This window comes from Passer montanus, unplaced genomic scaffold, assembly GCF_014805655.1.
Source record: "Passer montanus isolate IOZ18808 unplaced genomic scaffold, ASM1480565v1 scaffold10, whole genome shotgun sequence".
NCBI lineage: Eukaryota > Metazoa > Chordata > Aves > Passeriformes > Passeridae > Passer > Passer montanus.
The window spans coordinates 4023164-4049901 of NW_024356505.1; the positions used below are offsets into that span (position 1 = coordinate 4023164).

General features: G+C 37.7%; 1 protein-coding gene across 6 annotated transcripts in view; it reads right to left on the minus strand.

The window, feature by feature from the left end:
• The window catches only part of RBMS3 (RNA binding motif single stranded interacting protein 3), a 703420-nt gene that overhangs the window by 133610 nt on the left and 543072 nt on the right, over positions 1-26738 (minus strand). For all 6 annotated transcript variants that reach the window (XM_039705023.1, XM_039705047.1, XM_039705038.1 and 3 more), the window contains 2 exons: positions 18748-18905; positions 8161-8240 (listed from right to left, as the gene is read on the minus strand). In XM_039705023.1, the coding sequence (XP_039560957.1) occupies positions 8161-8240; positions 18748-18905 (238 nt within the window). The remainder of the gene's footprint in view (positions 1-8160; positions 8241-18747; positions 18906-26738) is intronic.

A 26738-nucleotide genomic window follows, 5' to 3' on the forward strand; every position in this document is an offset into this window, starting at 1 on the left:
GTCTGCCATAACACCTGCGCAACTCGTCTGTCTTGTCTTGGGTTTTACAAGCGCATCCAAGGAACAGCACTGCCCCTGGACCAGAAACTTGTCGACACTTCTCCTGCTGATGTATGAGGCAAGAGAGAATTCAGTGCACACACTCTCAGCTGTGCTGGTTATGCAGCAGTAGCATACAGAAGGGACTTCTTTATGCTTAAATAAATGTATCCACCGTTTCCCATTTCATAAAGGGAATGGATTTTCTGAATTAGAAGATTTACATAGTCACTCTTAACAGAAAAAAAATGCCCATGAGTTAAAAGAAAAAAGAAAAGTATATATTGAAATTAGTTCAGATAAACTGTGGTAGACTTCATTGTCACTAGATATTATGAATGAGAAAGGAATGCAGTTCTCTGTTTATGCTGCAGAGTTTTAGAAATCTTAGGAAAGATATGACAGGTGCTACTGTGGCAGGAAGAAAAAAAAAGGAATGATCTTCTCCTTGATATGCCATATTGTTCTCTAACTTTCATTCTTATAAACTGAGTGGAAGATTTTAATCCAAACTTCAGTAATGCTATTTTATACATCATGACCTGAATTAGTGTGATATCACAAACAAACTGATCTTATGCATTTTTTGTTATCTCTAGTTACAAAGTAATACAAAAACTCCAACACTGTAAAGGACTTTCTCCCTAATTATACAGCTAGATTACAAAACTCAGTATTTGATCATATATCTCTTTGAAATACAAAAAGATACAGTTATTTTCCTAGGAATTTACAGACCAGTACAAGATCAAATGAAACCCAACATAAATATGAAGCACTTCAGATCTTTGACACTGTCCCGATCATCAACAAATTTATGTATTTTTGGAAAAGCAGGTTTTAGATGATGGCAACATTCTGTCTTCTCTCACACAGCTTTCCTCATGAGCTCAAATTACATGGTTTAGCACCGATACATACCTCTTAACATCTTAAATACAAATTGGCTCAGCCCTCATTCCTCCAGGACATTTGTGTGTACCAACTACTGGGGTTTACTGAGTAAATAAATATGTCCATATCCTCCTAACCAAAAGGAGTCTTTTTTGAACTAAATGGAAATGACATAAAATCTTGACTAGATAGGAATATTTATTTTTTGCATTTTAGAAAAATAACCTTTGCCTTTAAAGAATCTAAAGAATATATAATTTTTAAGACCCAAGAGACCTAGGAAATTGGAATGTATCTTTGCATCGTGACATGGAAACACGTGATATGGATCCAGGACCACCTACAGCAATGTCAGCACAGTAAGGATGACTGAAGGTTACATGAACTTAATTCTGAAGAAAAAAACCCAAAAAAACAAACCAAAGGAGCTAAAGAGAGAGAACCCCATCTTGTTCAGTGGCACAAAATTACACAGTTCACATTTGAAATTTTTATGAATGCCATGAAGCAAAACAAGTATCAACAGATTTTAAAGGCTGTCTTTGAAGGAAGGAAACTTTGAAAGTCCAAGAAACACTTGATTTCATGTGAAGTCAAAAGCTATTGGACATCTATGGCTGAAGAGTTGGTATACACTGGATTAACTACAAATGATGTCTGACCAAGTACTGGAAGGAGGGTAAAGCCAGGACCCTGTGCTGGTGGTGTTTGACAGCTGTGAGTCTAAAAGGGAGGGCAGAACATGGAACAGTGATGAGGTTTTGGCCACATCATAAAAGCCTGCATGAGCCAAAAACCAAAGTCACTAAACAGAGGTCTAAACAGGGACCTGCCTTCTGAGCAAAAGGTTTTATATTTTCCAATAATTCAATACCCATTCTGCAGTTTCTTGGTTAGAAAGTCCATTTTTATGACCATCTTCTGCAAAGTCTCTGTGATCTTAAACATTATGTGATATCTGGAAAAATACAACTATTTCCTGAGGGACACTCTCTTCTGAGAGCTGTACACACCACTCAAGCACCTCTAAACATCCAACACAACCCCAGCAAAAGGTCCACAGAGCCCATTCTGCACGGAGCTGTTTGTCAGAGAGACCTGAGCTTGGGACAGCACCTGCACATTGCTGAGGGCATGGGAAGAACGTGGGGCCCAAAGCTGGACAGGGGTTACAGAGGCCTCAGGTCACCACCAAGACTCAAGCAGGAGTTAAAGATTTTAGCTGTTTGTCAAAGATGAAGACTTCCAAAGAAGATGAAACCAACAGAAGTTAAAAGAATATTCAGAGGATTTGCAAGGTAAAAGAAATTTTTGCTAACAATGTGCTGAGTTTGTGCATTTATGGAGCACAGAAAGTGAAAGATAACAGCAATTCCATAAAAAATGACAGCCAGAAATTGGAAATGAGGAAAATAAATTGAAAATTTGTTAAACTGTTACGTTTTATGAAGGTCTTTACAAGGATCATATTTTCTGATACAATGAGGAAGAATTTATATAATGCAGTCAGCAGATAACATGGAAGTATTTACAAAACCTGAATTCTTAGAATTCAGGTAGACGATATAAAAGATTCAGATAATATTAACATCATATACATGAAAGGAACTGAGAATACAAGTAAGAAAATTTTGGAATTTTGGGTAAAGAAAAATTTTGAGGATAACAATATGTAAAGGATAACCCCCTTTTTTAAAGAAGTTTCACTGAGTATTACCAGTAGAAAATCTAGTAGAATGCCCTTTATTCTGAATTCTCTGTAGCATTCAACAAATATTTTAAGAGATCTACAAACCTGGTTTATAGTTTTGGCTGCTGTTTTATCTAGTTTAAAATGTCAAAACCATATACTTATATACAGACAGATATGCAAATGCCCCAATAAGAATTATTTGGAAGACTTTTTCGGTTTTATCTATATAAATGAACAGAGAATTAAATTAAAAAAAAAGATAAAACACCAAGAGACAGGGTCTAAAAAGCTATCAAACAAAACATTTTAAGTTCATTCACTCAGAAAAGCAATTTAGAGCATCACTAATGACAAACAAGATAGTATTTGTTCATATATTAAGAGAAAAACAGTGGAAAATGTTGTTAATATCCAGTACACAGTTAACACTCAACTGGAATACTGTTCCTTCATCACCATTTAAGGCACAATATCCTAGAAAACATGTTGCTCTAAATAGAGCATTCCAAGTTCTAAGTCTACTTCTCTGAAGCAAAGGTTAACTATTTGAATTTACTCTCTTTGGTGCAAGAAGTCCTGAGAGATGTCATAAGAGATATTTAAACTAAGGAGAGAGGCAGAAAATATCAATTGATTTTGGTAAAATGATTCCATAAAAATGCAATGCTTGGAACACTTTCAAGAAGAAAATAAAAAAGAAGCATGCCCAGTAATGACTAAAGCAAGATATGAGGTAATTGTAAATACATCTGTATTGCAGATAACTTCTTTCTATTTAAGAGTTTTTACTCTAGGAAAAGTCAGAATAAAAATTTTACAGTGACTTGTTACTTGTGGGGTTCTTAACATACACAAGGATAATAATTCCCTCTCTTTTTGTCAGATATCTGTAATTAAATTAGCAATAAGAAAAGGAAGATTCTTGACCATGTAATGTAGCATTCATGTGTGTCACTTGCTTTAAATTTTCTCTGAGAAAGTAACTAGCCCAATGTCCTCTGACAATGCAAAGTATCTACGAAGGAAATTAAATCTAGGAAGTACCATAACAACTAGAAAATGCTGTGAGGGAGTATAATTGACATATCAGCAGAGGATAATTAACACAATTGAGGCATGTTCCTGTGAAATTCCAGAGAAAACGAAGAACTTGTTAAATTTTTGCATTCATTCAGAAAGAGAAAATGAATTATTTAAAAACATCCAAGGATACTGGGACATGAACAAAAACTGTGTTAATATCATTCCCTAAACTTGCCCATCCAAACACAAGCCAACATGTTACTGAGAGATGAGCTAGGAAATTTTAATTTAATTCAGTGATTGTAAAATGTCAAAAATTAGCAGGATTTCATACGAAGTCTCCCATTCACCAACAAAAATAGATACAGTACAGAAAGACTGAGAAAGAACCACCTGTATTATTAGTAGTGCTCTTCACATCACAATGGAGATGTAGAGCAATACAGAATTCATTTGCTGACTTTCAGCGTGGCCATATAGGACCTATACCATCAGTTTCATATGAGACTGAATTCTCTATAGGATGAAAATTTACCCACTAGGCCATGCAGGTCTCTATTTATCTCAGGAAAGCAGTGCTAATAAAGGGAAGACAAAAAAAACCTCTCACAAATAAAACCGACTAAAATAATAATCACTCAAAGCTACTCGGAATATTTATGAAGTTGACATGGAATCTGCCAAGAATTGAGATTTTGCAGATTTCTGGAGATGACTGTGCTTTCTCAGTCTGAAAGAAATGCAAAGACATTTACTAATTATTTATGGAACAACCAATTATTTTGTACTGTAAATCTAAGACTGAACATCATGAAATGCTTATTAGTTGAGTAAGCAAGAGTGGAGCAATTCCTTCTGGAACGGAATGAAGCCAAGGAGTTGAACGGAGAAGGCCCCTTAATGAGAATGATTCACTAACACAGACACAGTGATGCTCAATTTACCTAGGCACTATACAACTGACCATCAAACATCAAAAAGAGACAGAAAATGACCTTTACATTGTGACTGGGTTGAAGCAGAGGGGTCTGGAGCTACAAGTGCTCAGTTCAACAGTTTTTAAAAAACAACAGTGATTGAAGTTAAAAAGTCAAAGAGGGATGGATGTGTTTTTGCTTTCAGAAGGTACAAAGGACAGAGCTTCCAAAGTGCCCTGTGTGCTCTCCTTTCCTCCCAGTTGTAACACTGCTTTCCTGCTGCATTGTTGGCCTGGGCTAGCTTAGATGTGTGACTCTTGGCTAGGCTCAAACATCTAGGTACACAGCACTTATTCTCTTGTAACTTTTTTCTAACTTAGAAGAACCACAAAAAAACCTCAAGCCTGAGAACAACAAAAACCAAATTTAAAAAATGTAACTGCATTTACATCTCATTTGTCAAGAAAAAAATGAGTTGAAAAAGAGTTCTCCATTCAAAATAATGCTTCAGATAACTCTTTGGGAAGGTATAACTAAGTCAGGTAAGGTACAACTTTATTCTGGCATGAAAGTCAGATCTATGATGCCCAGTCTTTCTAATGGGCTGTTCAACATCATGTGAAAGCTACTTACTCCAGATCATCATGACTGGGTAACGAGGCAAAACTGGCCCTGCAGTACATTTTATCCTCTAAACATACTGATCTCACAAACATATGCCCCACAGAATGCATGGTGACACATCACCAGGATCACATCTCAGGGAACCCAGCAAAGGAAGACAGCAGGGATGGAGGAGAGCTGCCAAAATGATTTGTCTGGTCCATAATCCCACTGCCTCAGGCCAGTAGCACATGGCCAACAGCCAACAGGTTGATTTCTTGCTTCATGGGCCTCATGCTACCTTCTATTAGCTGGTAAACCTGAACCAGAACATTAGAGCTTGGATGAGAGATGTGGACATTAATGAAAAAAACTCTTTCAGTTCACGGCTACATCTAAAAGAAATCCATTCAAACATCCAAAATCAATGTAATTTAACCCTAAAAGGATTGATCAATTTTCGCTCTCATAAGATCAGGCCTTTGAGCAGCAGAGTTAGTAACAGATAGTGTTGCATATTTCCTCTAATGTTCTCTGGTTCTTTGTTTTTTAATTGAGGTCACAGCAATAAACTAGAGATGATTCTCCTTCCGTGCCAATTACTGAGATGCTGGGAGGATCCTTTTCAGACTATAATTGTGATTTTCCAAGTACATTAAGAGATTTGATTTTCCTTCCTGCTTCATGCAAGACACTTCTCCCTTTGCTGAGAGGCTCAAATACAGGTTCATAGCACAGATGTAGAAACTGAGTACAAACTTAACAGGAATCTACAACAAAAGATACTATGAGTGAGTAATTTTTTCCTCTGGATAAAATGTAAATGATCCTTTCAATCAACCCCACTGCTAAGGTGATCATGTATATGCCTTGGCTTCTCAAGAAGAAGAGGAATGAATACAACAAATCTTTTAATTATGGATTTAAAGAGTGACCTACTCTAATAACAAGGCACAAACAGCCTCTTTTACATGGACCGAATACGCTGTGACAAGTTCTAACTACCTGTTTGGAGATACAAAATCTGCCTCCCAAAACTTGAGGACAAAATTGGATCTTACAGACACCTCGTTTATAGTTGAGTGAGTTCAGTTAATGGTTCAGTGACTTTTTCCCAAGCTGCATTATGCTATATCTGCATCTGAACAGCACTCAGGTAAATTAAAACCCTTAATATAGTCTCTTCCCAAATAATCTTTGCAACATTGGCAAAAAATGTCATCTGACAACAATGAGAGAAACAGAGCAGACAATCTTTTCACATGGACATCTTTTCTTCCTCAAGAAACTATGAACTGATTCAAATCCTTTAAGAAAGCATCCAAAGTTATAGCCATTAAAATCCAATTTCAGTGCATTCCTCGAAACAAGGTAACAAGAAGTAAATAACCATGCTATCTCATCAAGACCCTGTTTCAATGCACGACATTGTTCGTATTGAATACCCTGTACTTTTCTGATTATTTAAAAATTAAAAAAAGAAGAAAAAAATATTTTCAATTTATAGCTTTCATTCTTTACCATGTAGCTTTCTCTCTCAAGCAGGCTCTGTAAGAATATTCTACTTTAATATTGAATTTAATGATGTGACCTCTCTGAGACAACTGGGAACATGACCATGACACATACTGACAGAGCCAGCCTTACTGACTCCTTGCTATTCACACTCTTTCCATTGGGTGTTGCTATGATATTAAACAGATTACTGCAGGGACTCAAAGTGTGCATACAGAAAGGCAAGGCAAAGGTTAAAGTTGTCTGCCTATGCTGCTCAGCCCATTGTTCTATGTAGCCCAAGTTTGCTGTACTTGACAAAGTTGGTGGTGTAATTCACTAGCTTGTACTGAGAAAAATAGTCAGTGACTACTTTTGAAAAAGCAGTCTTAATATGGAGTCTTGCAGCTTGTATGAAAAGCCTTATCTTCTTTCATGAAGGTGATCTGACTAAAATTTATATTGCAGCACTCAATTACTCTACACTGTAGCTGTGCGGATGGCTTTCTTTAATTAGAGTATTTAGTACATCTTCTTCATAAAGAACCAGGCAATGAATAAGAAGAAATTTAATGAAAGTAACTAAAAAAGGAAATAGTTTAAAGTAAGCTAGGGAAAAAAAAAAGGGAGATAAAAACTTAGGACACAATTCTTACAAGCATTTCCTGCTCATTTAATGCAGCCTTTCAGGAGAAATCCTTGCAAATGTGTGGCCTTGGAGAGGTCTTGTCAAGCAGCTAGTATCAAGGAACTGATCACTAAACTTTGCACAGCTGATGAATGCATGGATGACAGCTAAAGATTTGAAAAGCAAAATAATAGTGGGAACTTGACTTTCAGTGTGGCATGGACGCACCAGTGAATGTGTTCTACGGGTATTGTGAGAAAGTGTCAGGACTTCATTTAGTTAGGGCAAGAAAAAATAACTTAATATTTGAAATATCCTCAGTATTAACAGCTACTGCTGTTAATGCAGGTAAGAGTGCTAGCAATACTAAGTAGTAACTGTGATGAATATAAAGCTGCTACAACCTGAAATCCTGGATATTTAATAATTGATAATAAAGCTATAATCGATAATGAATCAATAATCAAGCTTTTATATAAGTTGCATTCCTAGTTTGTTAGAAAAAAACATTGGCATTTAGTTAGTTGGCCTCTATACTAACTAGGGAAAAAAAAAACCAACAAACCAAACCAACAAACAAACCCCAAAAAAACCCCCAAGAAAACAACATTCAAAAGGAAAAACCAAAGTAAGACAACATGAATTTTATCTGTTCTTAAATTCGCTGCTGTCAGGCACAAATGCTTAAAACATACAAACCAGGGTAAGAAAAAGTTGCTATGGGTCATAAAAGATAGGATTCAGCCAGGGAAGTGATATGCCCTCTTAGCAGGGGCAGTAACTTAAGCCACTCTCAAGACAAATTCCAGTATTTCTGTATTCTAAACTCTTCAGTGAATTTTAAATTTCACAATGATGGCTAGACTTACCTGGCAGACCGGGTGGGGTTTTCAGATATTTGCCATTAAAATGTTGAATTACTACTTCACATTTTTCTGTAGACTCCATTCTGGAAAAGAGAAGAGAGTGGGATATGGGTAGAGGCAATTTGTGTTACTAGACTGTTATTGGAGCACTCAGTCAGCAAAAAAACAAAAGGCAGAAGGAGAAAAAAAAGGACAAGCACAGATGCTGAGAGAAACCTTCAAAGCTGTTGTTACTGATTTTTGCAGAGAAACTGGTTGAGCCCATTAGGACAGAGTGTGGCTCCTGGGGAGGACCTGCCACCCTCCCTGCCTGCAGCTGCACTCCCAGCTGTGTTTGAGCCACAGACCTGTCAATGAACAGTCCCCTTCTGGCTCCAGGGCATCACCCTGAACAAGGACATCCTTTATGCTCTCACATGCTGCTTGGAAAAGCAATGGGCACGCTTCTAGACTCCTTCTGCACCCAAAATAACTTCAAATGGCTTAAAGAAATGAATTGCAGGATTTGGAGAAGAACACGGAGGATTAAACAACAATTATTAAGGATTACAATGTTAAGAAAACAACCTGCAAAGACAGGCTTTATAGTAAAACCAAAGATAATGCATCTATGACTATTAAAACATAAAGCTGAGTTCTGGCTGAAGACAGTAATTTATGTGTAACACCAGCAGAGGAAATGCCTTACTGCTCACCTTTTATGGGTTCAGGATAACTTTCAGCATTGAGACATTAAAGCATTAACAGTGAATTAGTAAATGTATTTTTGAACAATTGTTAAGAATACAAAGTTACTAGTCAAATCTCAAACCAGGTTATACCACATCTGGAAACTCATTATTGCTTCAGATCTTCTAAATTAACTGTATACAAGTCCAGAAAAAGAGTTAACTTTGCTACAGAGGGGATTTAGAAACTTTGAAAGGAAGAAAGAGAGAAATGGAAAGCTAGTCATTTCCTATAAAAGTTGTGTTTAAAAACCATGTTCAATGCTCCTTCAATACACCAGTATGTACCTCCAGGTATTCTCCACAAAATAACTCTGCTGACCTATATATTGCTTACTTCTCACCAGTCTAGATCGTTTTAAAATTAATTTATCCACTACTCTTCCTGTCACACAATTTGGGGAAAGAGTGGTTCACATACAGCAGCAGTTTGTTTCCCAGGATACAATTTTGCCAGAGTCCACAACCACAAAAAAAAACAACATGCCACACCAGAAAAAAAAAACCCCAAAACAAACAAACAAACAAAAAACCTAAAAATCCTGCTTTCCCATTTAATTCTTTGAGGAAGTAAATCTATTGTCCAATTGTTTCAGATGAAATTAAAACTTTCCCCTTCCAGGTTGTATCACTGTGTATCATGTGGGCTGGGCTATTTCTACAAGCACAAAGACAGTGCCTTAGATTGTTCGCTTTGGCTTCATTCAGATTTAACTAAGCGAATGTCTGCGCTGAGCCTTTAGAGACTCTTGTCTCTGAAAGAATAAATGCAATAAAAGTCTGTTTTCTGTAGCTGCAGGCACTTGGTGTCAAACCATGTTATGTTGCACCACACAGCAGTGACAATTTCATTTTAATACATGGGGTACATTTTAACAAGCCAAAGCAATCCCTGCAAAGAATACAATATATAAGCTGCCAAATGAAAGAGACTCAGTGCACTTCATGCGTTTTATGTGGGAAGAGAATAAAAGTGAAACCCACAGTGTTCTGGGATAAAAAGCCCATAATTCGAATAGCACTCTGAAAAAAGAATGTGCACATTTTCCTCTCAAGTTTCACAATTAACGGCTCTCAAATGCCATTGCTGGCTATCTGTAATCTGGCACACGCTTCGCTTGAAACCGACACTGGCATTATCGACTCAGCCTGAAAAGGCAGCACAATAGACAAAGCCCTCCATACATGCTCCCCTCAGATGTGTTGCTGAGTAACAACTGCATCCATCCTTTGCCCACCCCACCTGAGCCCTCGTGTGCTTTCTGCAACTTCTGCCTGTGGGGGTGGTCTTTCTGCCCGGCCGGGCAGAGGCTGACCAGGCAGCCACTCACTAATCAGGAACGTGTCCACCCCATGGCCACCAAAACATGAATTGTAATTGTCCACAACACCCCTTTGCTTAGAAATAAACCATTCAAATTGAGTTCTGCAGGATGATTAGCTCATTGACTGACTGGGAAAAATTAGGGGTACAGAGCAACCAGATATATTAGGAAAATTCTCTGATTCTTGCCTTAACAAGACCCTGGTTTCAGTTTAGTCAAAATTCTGACCGATACCAACCACTTAGGTGTCAACGCCTATAGACACCTATTAACTCACCTACACATGAGTTAAACCTATCCACACACACAGATTCACACATAACTCCTCTTCTTGCTTTATCCATAATGCTGTATCTGGGCAGAGGTCCCAAAAATACACTTTCTTTAGGTCCACATTAATAAATTCCTCCTACTTTTCCCTCAGAAAGCTGCAGCATTCCTCTATTGTAGAATGTGCTTTGAATTATTCTTCGTATATGAGCTAGCAATGTTTCAAAATGTTGCTTGAGACTGGAATTTAATAAAAATATCACTAATGGAATTGTTACATGTTAAAAGGTTTTCTGTAAAAGAATATCAGCTGAGCACAGGTAACTTGGGAGAAGAACACACTTAAATGCATTTTTTAATTTAATACATTTTTAATATTGGCATTCCTTTCATAATTGATAGAACAAAAATATGACAAAATATCAGATTCTGGATAAAATATAAAGATCCTAGATGCTTCAAAACTTTGTACTGAAAGATATAGATAATCAACACTTGCTGGAAAGGGAAGGAAACCAGCTTCACACAATAACAGAAATTATTAGATAATTATTAGATAGGTCTGATTAGATCATTTGTGAAGCATAACTTTCAAATTCATTCAATTGTATATTTTTGGTGTTGATCCTAAGAGAATCTAAAATAACAATTAATCTTTAAATGCAATTTGGAGATAACCATAATGCACTTGAATATTATTTTGAACCAGCAAATGCACTGCAGAAAAAAACCTAATTATCAAATCCATAGGCTTTTATAATTTTTAAAAGGTACAGATAATGATATAAACCCAAAGCAACTAATAAAACCATGATGATTTATTTTTGCCTGGTCTATATATCTCCCAGTTCTGGAAACTAAGTTGTAGGGTTCCCAAATACAAAATAAGTAATGAGACTGTCTATATTCTGTCCAATTTGAAATAATTTTTTAAAAATTGGAAGAATGTTTTTATGATTTTTTCCTAGCTATATTTTGTAAACTGATGATACTTCAATATGAAAAGTAAAAGGAAAAACATCCTAACAAACTTAAACAGTGGATGCTTAAACAAACACCAGAACCAAATAATTTGATGTTCAGATTGTGCTATTAAAGATTTACTTTATATCATTAAAATAATATTATTATATTATAAACATAATAATAATATAATTTGTTTTGTAATATAGAATTTATATTACATATCTCTCTACAGACCACAATAGCCCCAAAGTAGTCATTATGTGTTGTTGGAAGTAATAGGGAACATTTAACATGAACAAAAAAGAAGAGACGAAGAAAAGAGAAGAGAGAGAAGAGAAGAGAAGAGAAGAGAAGAGAAGAGAAGAGAAGAGAAGAGAAGAGAAGAGAAGAGAAGAGAAGAGAGAAAATAAAAATTATTTTAACCCCCTACCTAAAGCTCTTATACATGCTTATTAATAAGATTGATGCAGTGTCAAGAAACAACTTAATACAATTTTTATATAAGGAATACCATAGTAATTACATAATCATTACCTGAGAAATATTCAGTACCATGTAATTACCACTTAGTGGAAAAGTGTGGGTTTGGTTTACATATATCCTATAGTCACTTTGCTTAATAATAATAATATAAATGAGAATCAGGACTATTTTGTTTTTAATATCCAGATTAAATATTTAAAGATTAAATTGTTACTACCACATTTATGCTATGATCAACACAATAATATTGTTTACATTTAGAAGAGTGGGAATAATAAATCTTTGAAAACAACGTTTCCTTGCTATTTAAGGCATTTTGCAAACATGGAAGCAGGTAGGTAATACAGTGAGGGGAGCCCAAAGAATGGAGAGCATAGTTAGAATACACACCAGAGAACTAAATTTCTTTAGCATATCAAGAAGATGACTAGAGGGGCAGACTGATAGCACTGCATAAGTACCTTTGTGGGGAGAATAAAGTAGGGAGTAAGGACTTTACTCTTCCTGGAAAAAGTTGTGACAAAAACCAGATAAATTCAAAATAGAAATTAGGCAGAAATATTTAACTGCAAGGAGGATGATCCACTAGCAAACATTAGATAGAAAATTGGTGGTCTTTTTTTTCTGGTTGATGTCTTAAAATAATTACTGAAAGTCTTATTTTAGTAAGAAATTAGCATTATCTCAATATTAGGTGATGGGTAGTATTTCAACTGCCTAGCATATAAAAGATTTGAGGCAAAATGATCTTCAGGTCTCAAATACTCTAAAGAGTATCTCTAAACAAGATTGTTTTGATTAGCATGAGGTTTCCTATGTTTTTCATCCTTCCATGGAAACACATTCACTAGTTTTTAAATTTATTTTGCTAATTTAATTCCAGGCATTCTAGGACCCTGACATGGCTGCAACCTGTTTTCCTCCTTCCCTGTAACAGATTTAGGTATCTTATCTCCCCAGCTTTTCAGTCAGTAAGAGATTGCTTCAAGATGTTTGCGCTTTTTGGTTTGAATCCATTTTATGTTGGAAAAAAGCTATTCCCTTTGCCACTCACAGCACAAGAAGACATTTATTTTGACAAGTTCTCCTCATGGCTCACAAATTATATCTTTTCCCAACATGTCTTGCCTGTATATTCTTCAGCTGTCTGCTTGAATAACAGGAGGTTGTTTACTTTCTCAGATAAATATAAAAAATCTACAGAAACCATGCTTTTCCTCTCGAGATATGGTTCCTTCTATACCTTGCAGCATCACCCATTATACCAAGGTGAGCTGCCCGAGTGTCTCGGCACTACAGTATCTGTATTTACATTGCTCTCCATAGAGAAACTTCTTTGGGTCAGGAAAAATAGCTTCATTACACCTACATTACCCTAAAAACCTCTGAAAGATGCACAGCTTCCTTTAAGGAAATAATAAAAAAACAACAACTATAGAAATTAAAGGCTCATCTCTCTTGTTTTACTTCAGTGGAAACTGGAGCATAACCATTTCTACTGAAATCCATGCAGAGCTTCTATAAATAGAATAATGATCCTGTGATGGCTCAAAATCTAGTTTCCTAGTTTTTGTTACTCCCTTTTAGTTGCTGAGTTGAATATTGTTTCCAAAGACTAAATTTAAAGGCATGCAAAATGGGGACAAGCAGGAGATAAGTTTGGTAAAAAAGATAGAAAAAGAGAAGAAAAGCATCTCATTAGAAGCTTTTCCAGAAGAATATGGTAAGGAAAAGATGAGGATGAAGCCCAAACTCCCAACAGGAGTGTGTTTAAATGCCTCACTACAGACCCCTAGCTAGGTCACAAAGGGATGGAAGCATCTCCCTGATGTGCACCTTTGCTCTGAGGTGAGAGCTAATTGAGAATCTCTTGACTTTGGCCATTTGCTGGGAACAGCATCATAACATTCTTTTATGACAATTTGTGTTGTACAGATTTCCTCGTGTGACTGGAAAAGAATAGTACGAGCACACAGTCATTTCCACCCAGACCCAGGCTGATTTATGCTACTGTCTTCACAGTCTCAGGTTAAGCATTACACTGGTTCCCGCCAGCGGTGCAATACTTGACTGTCTGACTGTCAGCATTTCCATCATAAATTTCTGTTTTCAGAAGCTTATGACTTCGTTGTAAAATGTCGCTTGTGGGAGGAATCTTGCAAGGTCGTTTTAAGATACAAGACAGCAAACAAAATAAAAAAGTTACTGGTTTCTAACACTTTCTTTGCACTTTATCATTTAAAAGGACCTATAAAATGCTTGTTCTGCTGTTCAGCTGAGTGTGACAAACCTGTGTATGGTATTATTAATACTACTATCTCTTTAGGGAAGATACTTAAATAATACTTGAATGGTATTTTACTGTGAGGTTATAAAAAGCAATTTTTATTTCATTGGTTCAGTGGTACCAGTTAAGTCCCTCCCCAAGGTATATACCAGTATCTCCTTGTTCCCTATTCCAAAGCCCAAAGAGTTCTTCAATTAAGCTCACAGTACCTCAGGCTTGGATTATGCAAATTGTTCAGCCAAATTACCTGATGGCTCCCAACTTTCCAGTTTCCTCCCTCATCACCTTTCAGAGCTGCATATTCATTTTCTTCTTATGGAGCCTCATTGATATTTGTCTAGGCATCCTGATCTATCTGTCCTTCTCCAGAGTTTACTTCTTCCTGAAAGTGCAGCTTCATGCCTGTCAATTTTCTTAGGGATGCAGAAACTCCAGCAAAATTTTTCCAGGTTTCAACAGCAGATAGAAATGTGAGGGTCTCAGAGATACATCCCCACACAAACCTCCCCACCACACTGCAGTGTTGCTCTGAGGCTTTTCCAGGGAGGCCTTTCAACAGAAGTGTATCACCACAGGCATTGGAAAATTTTATAGATATCACACAAAGACTTTGGAGCATGTTTTGGATTTCTACTTTCACCTGAGATATTAAATTATAAAGCAATTTCCTGGGTAAGATGCAGGATGTGACAGATCATTCTTCTGACTGAAAGTAGGAATGATCCTTATAATATCTAAGCCTGTACTACCATCCCAGATGATGGATTTATTCAAGCTAAATTATAGCAACTTTTCAACCACCTTCAATTAAACTCTTGAATAAGGAACAAAGCACTTTTCCTCTTCACAAATGCATCCCTAAACTGCCTGAATGTTCTTTATCCCCTGGTGCTGCTGATACTTCTGTCTCCAAAGAAGCAACATCAGTGATCCTCAGAAATCTCTTACTAAATATTCCTCCTAGCAAAACTGCACCACAGCTTTGCCTTCACTTTGGTTTTGTCATTCCTTTATCTTCTCGCACCTTAACATCTGGAATTCATCCTCTGTGGGCCTGTGGAAATCCAGGTCTTCCTGCACATACAGTTACCTCTTTATAAGTGGCAACACTTCTTCAGGATGAAGATAAATATTTCCCTCTATGCTCTCAATACCTTCCCCTATCCAGTAATTCCAGCCTCCCTCAAAGACCTTCTTACTACCTCTGATCTGCTTTTTACTCATACCATCAACAACACTACTGTTTGCCAAACTCATAAGATATCAACTTTAAAATTATATCTTGAAATAAGTCTTTAAATCCAGTTTCTGTGGATTTCTTTCCTTTTTTTTGTTTTGTTTTGTATTGTTTTGTTCTCTTTCATCTTGCTGATTTTTTTAAAGGATGAAGGACCATGTTCTAAGCTCTGAAGAATACATTTACACTTTTAAAAAATTATATAAGATATATATATATATATAAGATATTAAAATTATATCTTGAAATAAGTCTTTAAATCCAGTTTCTGTGGATTTCTTTCCTTTTTTTTGTTTTGTTTTGTATTGTTTTGTTCTCTTTCATCTTGCTGATTTTTTTAAAGGATGAAGGACCATGTTCTAAGCTCTGAAGAATACATTTACACTTTTAAAATGAAAGATCAGCTGCTGAAATGACTAGACAAGTCCCAGCAACAGGTATTTAAGAGAAACATGTACAAATTTAAGCATTATGATGAAATTCTGTGCAATGACATCACAGTGTCATTCCCTCTTTTAATAGGCAATCTTACACCAGACTGAACTCAAAGCTTCGCATCCAAAGAAGCACCTCCTTTTTTCCAATATCCTCCTTCTAGCAAGCATTTGTGCCCCCTCCTGTTCCTTATTTCTCTGTCTGCTCTAGAATAGGCTGTGTTTGGTCTCAGCTTCTGCTTGCAGGTGTCAACAGAAACACCCCTGCCAAAGGCCATGGCAGTGCAAGCCCTGTGGAATGCCAGCTCCCAAGGAGAGTCTGAAGGCAGGTAATATGGCCTGGAAGTAAAAGCATGGGCCAGGGGTGAGGCAGAGGCAGATGTGTAGATTCTATAGCATGTATTGGCTTTTATGAAGCCACAGTTAAGTCTAAAGTATCCCCTCTCTGGCCCCTTGCTCATAACTCTCCTCCCTAAAATCTCCCCTGGGGTGTACCCAGGCACAGTTGGCTCAGGCTGCAGTGAAATTTTCTGGAAAGATTCAGGAAAATCTGTTCAGTTGCTTTTGAAGGATGCAAAAGAGAGGAAATTGTTTCATGGCTTGACTTTGACTCAGAGCTAGTATGCACATACTCTAAGGGAGGCTGTTAATGTCACCAGACATAACTAAGACAATTTTGATTCAAGAACATTTGAAATTCTCCAGGTTAAAAATGATTGAGTAGCCACCTGCAGTATTATAAAACTGCTAATCATACCCATTTAGAAGAAAAATCTGACAATAGCTGCCTACCTTCAGTCTTTACTTCTGATTTCTTTTTGAATGAATATACTTATTTTGAGATTGACTATTTCCATGATTGGGTAGACTCAGAAAGTGACTATTAATCATCATAAAATGTAATTAATAACTTAGAAACATCACATTTCAAAATTGCTAGATGCTGCATCATTTCAGCATATGCAAATATAACTTTTTCTCTGATGCTTCTGTGGCTCTATTTAGAGCTATGCTAAGCACCATGGTATATTCCTCAGGCAGGCAAGGTGTGCTTTGATAAAAGGTCCTAAGTAGAATAGCCAGGATCTTCACCTGGGGTGCTGATTTGAACATCTAGAATCTTATTTGGACTGGAAATCCAGCTACTATCTCTTACCTATACTGCCTTAGTACCCACTCAACATGTGCCCACGCCATAGGTACACTAGAATGAAGCCTTCATGACTACAAGCAAAGCTAAACAAATTAACAACCTGCTTGGTTTGACATACAGGAAAAAGATACCAGATAGCACTTCTTTACAAAAAGAAAGTCAACTGGTTATGTAATTAAATATTGTATTGATAATTCTGCAAAGACAGGAGTCAGCATTCCACTATGGTTCTAAATTCCTGGATTAACTTCAGCCTCACTCAAACCAGTGGGAGATGTGTTGTATACTTTGATGGAGTGAAGATTTTACCCCGCTGTTGTTGACATGTGAATTACACAACCTACAAGTTAGATCGTTAAAGAGTCTCTGAAATATGTTCCATAATTAAATACATTTCCACAAAGTAAGTCAATTTTCAAAAAATGCGAGTTTATCCATGACTTACACTAATCTATATTTAGTAAGCTAGAAAAAATCATGTTATAATCTGCAAGAATGCAATGTGCCATCTTTCAGCATAAATGTTTTCTCTTTTCTCATTGAATTCAGACAATATTATCTAAACATTTTTTGTGCACGATGTCCTTTCACATCAAGGGCTGGGGGAACACAACAATGTCACTTTTCTTGAAAGCTAATATATTTACACAGTACCTCATTTCACTCAGTGGCATTATGGCACTAACAGAAGTGCTATGATATACCAAGATATGATGAATTTCAGAAAAATTTGCCAGATGAAGAAGTTATTTTGCCTCCCCTACAAAGCCGTGTTATGAATATTCTGCAGAAACAATGATCTGGGACTTTTTTTTCCCTTTTCTTTTGAAGCAGAAGACCGATTTGCAGCAGAATTGCAAATTTCTCTTCTTATTTGTTTTTTCAATACCTTTCTATATATAGCACTCTATTTCTTGGCTTTTGAAAAGAAAACTATTTGATTTGAGAATGTTTCAAGCTGAAAGGAATCTATGTAAATATTCCCTGAGAGTAAACATGGAGTCCTGTCTATCTGTACTAACAATAAAATACATGGTAATAATATGTTGCCCATTCTGTCAAAAATGTCTGACTACTCCATCAGGGCTTGTTCTATGCAAATATTTCTTCTTAAGCTCTTTTCATAGCTGCAATTCAAGGAAGCTGCAGCTTTCAAGGAAGACATGTTTCTTCAGTCACAGTTCCTACCCTTTCCTCTTCCAGCTGCTAAGTTTACTTTCTCCTGTTGCAAAATCTTTGTCAAATATTTAAACAGTTTCATAGAATGGTTTGGGTTGGAAGGGACCTTAAACACTATCCAGTGTCTCTCCAGATTTCTTACAGGACCCCTTCAGGTACTGAAAGACTGAAATAAGTTCATTCCCAGGATCTCTTAAGCACAGGCCTTGGTTTCTTTACCAAGTGTGTGCTTTTTGTTGTAGGACATTTATTATTATCTGAGCTTGATCCTGAATGGATAGCTCAGGTAACAATATTCCCAGCCATTTTTATTAACATATACCTACACATAATGAACTGGCTTTTAGAGCAATGAAATGAACATCCTTCCACACTGGCATTTCCTGATGGAAAAAATGGATACAACTTGGTAAAGGTGCCACTCTGCATCTTCCACAGCTGTGAGACTTCAGAGCTACAGAACAGACAGCAATTGCAAAGGGCTAAAGGCCAAAAAATGCCCATGAAAAGCAAGAGCAAAGGTTTCACCTGGCAAAGCCGACTCCTCTGCTGACTCCATTTGCATCTCTTAATATTCTGGTGGAAATGACATGTCCAAAGGGTTTCAGCATATTCTCCAGTTCCTGCTCATCCATGGAAACAGGTAAATTTGAGATGTAGAGATTTGTGGGATCTTGCTCTTGTTGCTGCAATAAAATAAGAGAAATATCCTCAGTTAAGCTTAACACAGTAGAATATCTTATGGTTGTACAAGAAGGGCTACTCAAAATGGGACCACGCCAAGAATTCATAGCTGTAGTAGGAGAAAAGCTGGGTAATCTTTTCATGATGGCAACATATTTGCCAAATTTCTGCAAACTCTCATGCATGTGCTTAATTCTGCGCGTGATTGCTCTTATTGAACTCAGTGACACTACTCATTTATAGAAAATTACTCTCATGAACAAGTGTTCTTGGATTTGTGTCCTAATTTAGCAAAGAGATTGTGAAGAAAACGTGATTTCTCCAAATGTGCTAATGTTAACATAAATAAAGAACAAAAATTCAACATATATTTTAAGCAGATGTGCTTTCCAGCCTGAACACTTCCCCTTCAGCCTGTTCATCATGAAAAAGGTTGGTTGAAAACACAGAATACTTTTCATAGTATCTTCTCCTATTCTTTCCCCATCAAAAATATCTTCCTTAATAATAAGTAACAAGATCTAGCTGGGCCAGGGGCAGGAGTGGGGAGTTCTGCAGTCCAACCTATGGTCCTGGGCAAGATAGCTCACATGTTTATTTTGAGACTAAATGAAAACATCTTATAAAACAAAGCCTGTAGCATGAATAATTGAAAAAACAGATTTGAAAGCAGCTTTCTTGTTCTATTTCAGCTCTTTAGGCTAAACTTTCCATTTTGGTAACTGCTCCAACTCCCATTCTTGCTTGCTGAACTCCAGCATAGAAACATGAAAGAGATATAGATGCCATATGTAAAATAAGTGTATTGAAGCAGTAAAAAACCTCTTGTCTACAGACAACCAGGTCTTGATTGCATCAAATCAATTTAGTTATGCCCTTGAAATTTTCATGGCTCTGTCCATTTTTATTGATACAAGCATTATATAATATCTGATCACCTGCCAGTACAAGCCTGACTGGGATCAGGCATTGCTACATAATTTCAGCTAATGTTAAATAACCAAAAATATAAGATGCAATCATTATATTGTACAGTAATCCAGACAACACCTTCTCTAAGAAAGTTCTCTGAGACAGAATTTTTAATTTTTTGTATTATACATTTTAATAGGCAGAATTAATTTGTGCCTGTTCAACATTGAGTTGACAACAGCAATACCCTTTTTTTTGCTGAGTTGTCCTAAAATTTGGTTAATAACCTTGCAGCAGCACTGCAACCTTGCACGGTTATGAAATTACACACAGTCCTGCAGCCATCTGCCCTGGTTTAACAAAACTAGTTTCAAATTTCACTCCATTAAAATCAGTGAGGATGTGCCTTGTCAAACACAATCATACATTCTGTTTCAAGAAGATGTATGAAGACAGGACAGAACCAAGATATCTTCTCCACCACTGCCTTTTACATTCAAGGCCTCAATATTGGAAAGAGAAATTGCTTCAAGCTGTGATTCACAGACACCATCTTTGCAGGGACTAGAATGACTAAGGCAAATCTAAGGTAGCTAAATAGCAGAATCAGAAGCTAAAGAAAGTTTTTTTAGCTTCTCTTACCTCAGGCTCTGGGGAAATTTTAACCCTTTTGGATGAGACAAAAAACCTGCAAATGGAGACCCCAAAATGTCCAAAATCAGGAGATATGTAATACTGCTGTACTGTTTAATGTGGATTCTGATCTGAGGGGTTATGGATGCTTGTCTTTGGATGTACTGGCTAATGACCACTGCATTCTAGCTTTGCATTTCCAGACTCACAATCCCACAAAACACATTACTGTGCATGATGGATTCTTCACCGATTTACAAAAGAGAAATAAAAAATCAAAGCAGGCAGTTTTCAAGCTGCTGTCCATAAAAATATACCCAGTTATTACCATGTCTTTAAGTGAGGGGCAGAAGAAAGGAGAGGGGCACCATACACGTGAACACTGAACTTACTGCAAATTCAACTGAAGTTGTAAACCTCAAATATAGAAAAACCTTATTTCCCTTTCCAGTTATCTTTTCCTGCAGTCATCTTCCTTCCTCTTGCATCAATTTAAATTTATACTTTATACACATCCAAAAGCTAGTTCCTCTCTAGTAACCAAAAGATGCTAGTGAGGGGTTAGTACTGCTACAGCACCGACAATGGAAAGAAAATCATGCAAACAGTCTTGGAGGGAAGGAAGACAAGAAAAGAAAAGGAGTGTGAGCTTCAGATCACACTTTTAGCTTTGGGAAAAGCAAGGAGACAAGAATGCAAATAATTATCTTTCTCTGTCTCTTCTTTTTTTTTTTCTTTACATTTTTCACCTTTTCTGTATGCAAACTATGTAAGTTTTATTGGTACTTCCCCCCTTATCCACCCTCCACACACAAAAACCACACAAAAAAATGAAAGATGTAGGAATTTGGAAGCATCCTCATTGTTACTAGAGTACTTTGAAAAGGTGAGCAATAGAGGCAGGTAAAGCAGAGGCATTCAAAAGCAAATCGAAGCAGAAAGTTTTGCAATTCCAACTGGCTCAGTTCTTCAGAAATAATTCCATTATTATGCAAACCTCTACCTATTGATTGGTTAAGGGCTTTGATTAATCTACCAATCAATGCTCAAGGACTAACATCTCTTGCTAATATTTAGGAAAAAATATGCTGATGAAATTCCTGTAGCCAAAGACCAGACTAATGTGGAAAAGTGGAGTTATGCATCAGTAACTTCACGACAGCCTCTGCTTTCACAGAAGCAACTCAGTCCCACAGCACATTAAAATGAGAACTCCTCCTTTGACTACTCAGTTTTCAAGCTGGGTCATACAAATAAAATAAATAAGAACCGTTGCCAATGTGTCTCACTTCTGAACCAGGAACACATAAGCCTTTTAACTGTGCTAGAGATTAAATGTCGTTGTTTTCAATATCCATGGAAAGTTAGCTACACTCTGAGGATGAATGAAAGACTAGCAGACCACAGTCACTCTTTCACAGGGATTTGCCAAGCCTATCTTTTATCAATGTGATAAATAAATGCTGCAAATAGAGAGAGACAGATGAGGCCACTCATGCTACCTCCTCAACACAACAGTGTTTTCTAAGAAATAAAATAATTCACATTATTTTTCCTTACTATACAAATATAGCATTTAGAGAAATAAATAAATGCTTTCCTTTACAGAGAAATATCACCCCAAAGAAGCCATATATCACACAACCAACTGAAACAAGATGAAATTCTTTTACAGCAATGCAGCCAGGAGCTGAGGAGGCTTTGCAGGGGTGATGTGGAACTCAGCTGCCGTATCACTGTGCAGCCAGACCCCACTGCCACCTACCCTCATGAATTCCCATTTCTCAGGCTTGGTCCCACTCCCAGCCTCTGGCACTGAGGCTCCTTGTGATCTTTTTCAGCTGTGCAGAGATCTCAGATGTTGAATGTGGAGGTCCCAACACACACCTCTCATTTTGCCAAAGCCTTTCCATCCCAGATTCCCCAAGCTCCTGTGTGAGATCGTCTCTTCCCCATCCCAGTGCCACTGCTGAGCTTTTCACTGTCAAAGGTGTCATGCTGTTCAAAATGTGCCCATTTGTTGACAAGATAAGCCTAACCAGAACCATAAGTCTGAGCACCCCATGAACTACTTGCCTTTCATAATCCTAACAGTTGACAGCTCAGTTTTTGCCTTCAGTGAAGGAACAGCTCCCAGGGTTGATGGACTGATGGTGATGTTAGTGTCTGGATCAGGTTCCCCATGGTTCATTTAATTCTCTCTAAGACTTTTCACTAGACATTAAAAAAAATACTACTTCCCATCTTGGGCCACTAAAATCTCATTCATTATTGTCTCCAGTCCCAAAATGCACAGACTGACCAGTCATCAGTGAGAAAGCTGAAAGTTTTGTTTGATACTGAAGGTCATTTCAGAACTGCATCTTTGTCCTGTGACCCCAATAGTCTGGGCAGGAACCAAAAGGGTGAGTGGCAGAAAGCCACATGCTCACCACAAACAACTGCAACAGCACCGTGGATGCTGACGTGGATGCCCTGCAGCTGGAGACTTGGAGCAGCGCTGTGGGGCCACCAGCCAAGCAGAGCCTGGGCTTTGCTAGCAAGTTCATTGAATCCTAGAATCACTAAGGTTGGAAGAGATCTCCATGATCAAGTCCAACCAGTAACCCAACACTGCCAGGTATACCACTAAACCATGTCTCTAAACACCACATCTACATGTTTCTTAAAAACTTCCAGGGACAGTGATTCTACCACCTCCCTGGGCAGCCTGTTCCAATCCTTGACCACCCTTGCAGTGAAGAAATGTACTCCTCTGGACCACGCAAGAGACACCATGCTGGCCCTGCACCATGGGGGAGTGAGACACCTGTCGATGCAATCTTCCCAAAGCACACCTATCTCTTGGATCTAATCCCCCATGAGTGAGAAGGGCCTCCCTGGGGCATCAGGGCCAGCCACTGCAGCTGACTGCTGTCCTGGAGGCTCACAGGAGCAGGGAGGAGCAGGGAGCAGTGGAGCAGGACAGTTCCTCTGCCTTTCCCAGGCCCTGTGCCAAACACAGATAAATAATGGGTACAACACCAGGCCAAGTGGCTGCTTCATGAAAAGAGTGGTGCAGCAACCGTGCAGCCTGCTGTGTGTGCCAGCTGCAAATAAACCATGCTCAAGACATGCAAACTTGCAAGTGCAGTCTCAAGGCACGATCAAAAGCCTGCTCCTGGCTATCCTCACAGATGTTCATTTTAGCCAAGATCTGCCATTTGACAGCCCAAGGATTTTCCACATACAGTTTGCACTTGCGCTGCAGCCCCAGAGAAGCAGGGATAAACTTATCCAGTCAGTCTCAACCCTAGGAAATCCTGGCACAGCCTCACACCTTAGGCTAAGCTCATTTTGGGACCCTGGTGTGTGCCAGTCTGTGTGGGTACACTGAGTGCCAGAGAATGAGCCAACAACAACAAGAAAAAAGAAATTAAGTCAATTTAAGCTCCTCTCCAGAGAAGTGCATGGCTTTTTGCAACTCCCTTTGCTCCTACTGCAGCCTGTTTCACCATCATTGTATGAGCATAATACCTCGGCTCCTCTGGCCCTTGCGCTCCAGGAGCTTTAGCTGCATGCATATGTTGCAGCTGGACCATTCTGGCTGGGGATGTGTATGATAGACACTCTCAAAGTGGTCAAAACCACACCTAGAAAGGCTTAAAATTGTGAAGATTAATTTATTTTTTAAAATTCCAATTTGAAAAAAAATTCCAATCTTAAAATTGGAAGGTTTAAAATTGTGAATACTGCAAACCAGCAGTAGGTCAAGCCCATGTTTTTGATTAGCTCAGACCAACTCCAAGTGGTCAGCAGAGCAGACGTCCTGCTGCAAGGTCTGGAGTTCAGCAGTCAGGAGCAGTTGTATTGGGGAAACAGCCAGAAATTTTGTTACTGCCTTTAAGCAGTCACTGGGCCAGTCACTCAGCTCCCAAGGTCTGTGCCAAGGAAGAGAAAGAAGTTTATAATGCAGAGGATTTGAAGTACACCACACCAACAGCATTTCAAACAAAAAAAACCAAAAAACAAAAAACCCAAAACCAAACCAAACCCAACCCTAGTGGGGCGTGTGCTACAGCTCCAAGTTTGTTGTTTGCTTTGCTGGGCCCTCCCAGACACTTTTGAAAGGAAGGATAACATTCAGATGGGATTTTCCCTCCCATCTTGAGATAATCTTTGGAAGCAACATGTGAAAAGCTGAAAGAACAATTCCTACTTGTGCGAGCTGAGGCTAAAGCTCCTTACGCAGTACATTTAGTAATGCATTCCTTAAAGACACGTGTAGGGAGGGGCAGACAGCTTTTGGCGATGTTATTTTTTTCCCAAAAGGAACTCAAAACTCCTCTAATCTGTGATCTCAGTAGGACTGGAAAATGAGGATGTTTGGTTTATCTGGAAACCTTATGTACCGATTCCTTTTATTGAACCTAATTTATTTCTCCTTAGAGCAGCTTGCTCTAGGAAACCAAGCACTGATTATGAGTTCAAATGATTTCTTTTTCCATCTTCCAAACTTATTCTGGGTATTTAACTTTGCATGTGGATCAATACGAGATTCTGAACTCCTCCTTTAAAAGAGATAATCAATATTTACACTATTTATCAATAGTATTATCAATATATCAATATTTATTTATTTTCTTGTCTTTAATAAATTGAATCTTCGTTATACTCATTTTGACACAGGTCAATATTACACCTCACCTTTAGAAACACAGTTCTGTCTTTCTAGATGCAGGATCAAAACACTCTTTAAGCAGTTTTTTCCTCAAATTAGTTCATCTCTGCCTTATGGCTACAGCCCCAGATCTTCAGCCTATGCATTGAACTCCTTGTCTCCTTTACAGATCTACGTTGAACTTCTGTAACCCCTTAAGATAGTCATGTTTTTCATAGAAAAAGCCATTTATGTGTATCCATATATAAGAAACCAGATCATTTATATGTAAACATTTATGTGGCATTTCACATGTTTTCCAGTGTTTGCTCACCATTTTGAAAACTGCACTTGTATGGCAGCATCAGGCTCAGTTTATTAAATTATTTCTAAACTGAAGTCTTTATAGCCACTAAGCTTAAATGAAATTTAGAGGAAGCATGTAATATTTACGCTTAGGAGGTTCACATTCAATAATTCTTCTTGTTTTATTTTTTAATATTCACATTTTTAGTACTGCAGATCATGAGAATTTTTCAGGACATCTGAAACAGGCGTTCATTTAAAAACTGATCTTATGCACATTTGGTTGGATTCAGAGACCAAAATTTGGAATGAAAAGACTTCCCTCCCAGTTTTCTATTGTTACTCCATTTAGTCCTGCTGCTTTTTCATATTAATATAGTATATTTTTTCACATGTGTAAAAGATGCCTCATTTCAGAAAGAGTAAAGTACTGAATTTATAATCCTGGTGTTTAACTTCAGCTCTAATACCTAATGTTTTCAAGGAACATTTAGAGATGTTCCCTTTTCACTGACCTATTCAGGCACGGCAGGATGCTCCTAACTTAATTAATCACTACTAGATAGGATGAATATGGGCTAGTAATGTGAAAGTTAAAAGAAAATCACCCCAAACTCCACCACCTCCTGGTATCAGAGAAGTGACAGCAGGAAATCCTTTTCCTCCTTCTCATGAGGATGGGAAGGAAGGGTAGGTGTAGGGGTTGGGGATGGGGATCTTGCATGTGTACCTGCTTGTGGTGCCTTTCCAGTCAATGAAGATACACTGATAGGAATTAAGTATACTAGACCTGCTTTCAAAGATTTTTTACATTACATATTTGTTGTATAAAAAAGAAGGAACAAACTAAAATACTCTCATGAAACCTTTGCTATAGCAATGGTCCAGATGATGCAGCCTTCCAGATTTGCCAATGACATATTTTGAGCCATCATTGTAGTAACATGAGGTGAACAAAATGAATGAAGTGCAGCTGCCAGGATTCCCTTTGACTTTTTCCTTGCTTATTTGCTTTCCTTTGTGTGGGCACATTTTTAACAATGTAGAAAGCTAAATCAATGGCCAGTTAACTATTGATCCCTGGCTAGTGTCACTCTCTTGTTGAGGACCACACCAAAAGGCTTACAATGCTGTACAGAAAGCCTAAATTTCACACGGATTTTATTAATGCACAATGTATTAATAATTTAACAGATACAGTTGAAGGAAACTGCTAAAAGTAATGCAGGCCTCCTTGTCAAGATCATTGCTGAAGCTCTTTTACATAATCTTGGAATTGTTTAAGTTGGAAAAGACTTTTATGATCACTGAGTCCATCCTTTAACACAGCACTGCCAAGTTTGTC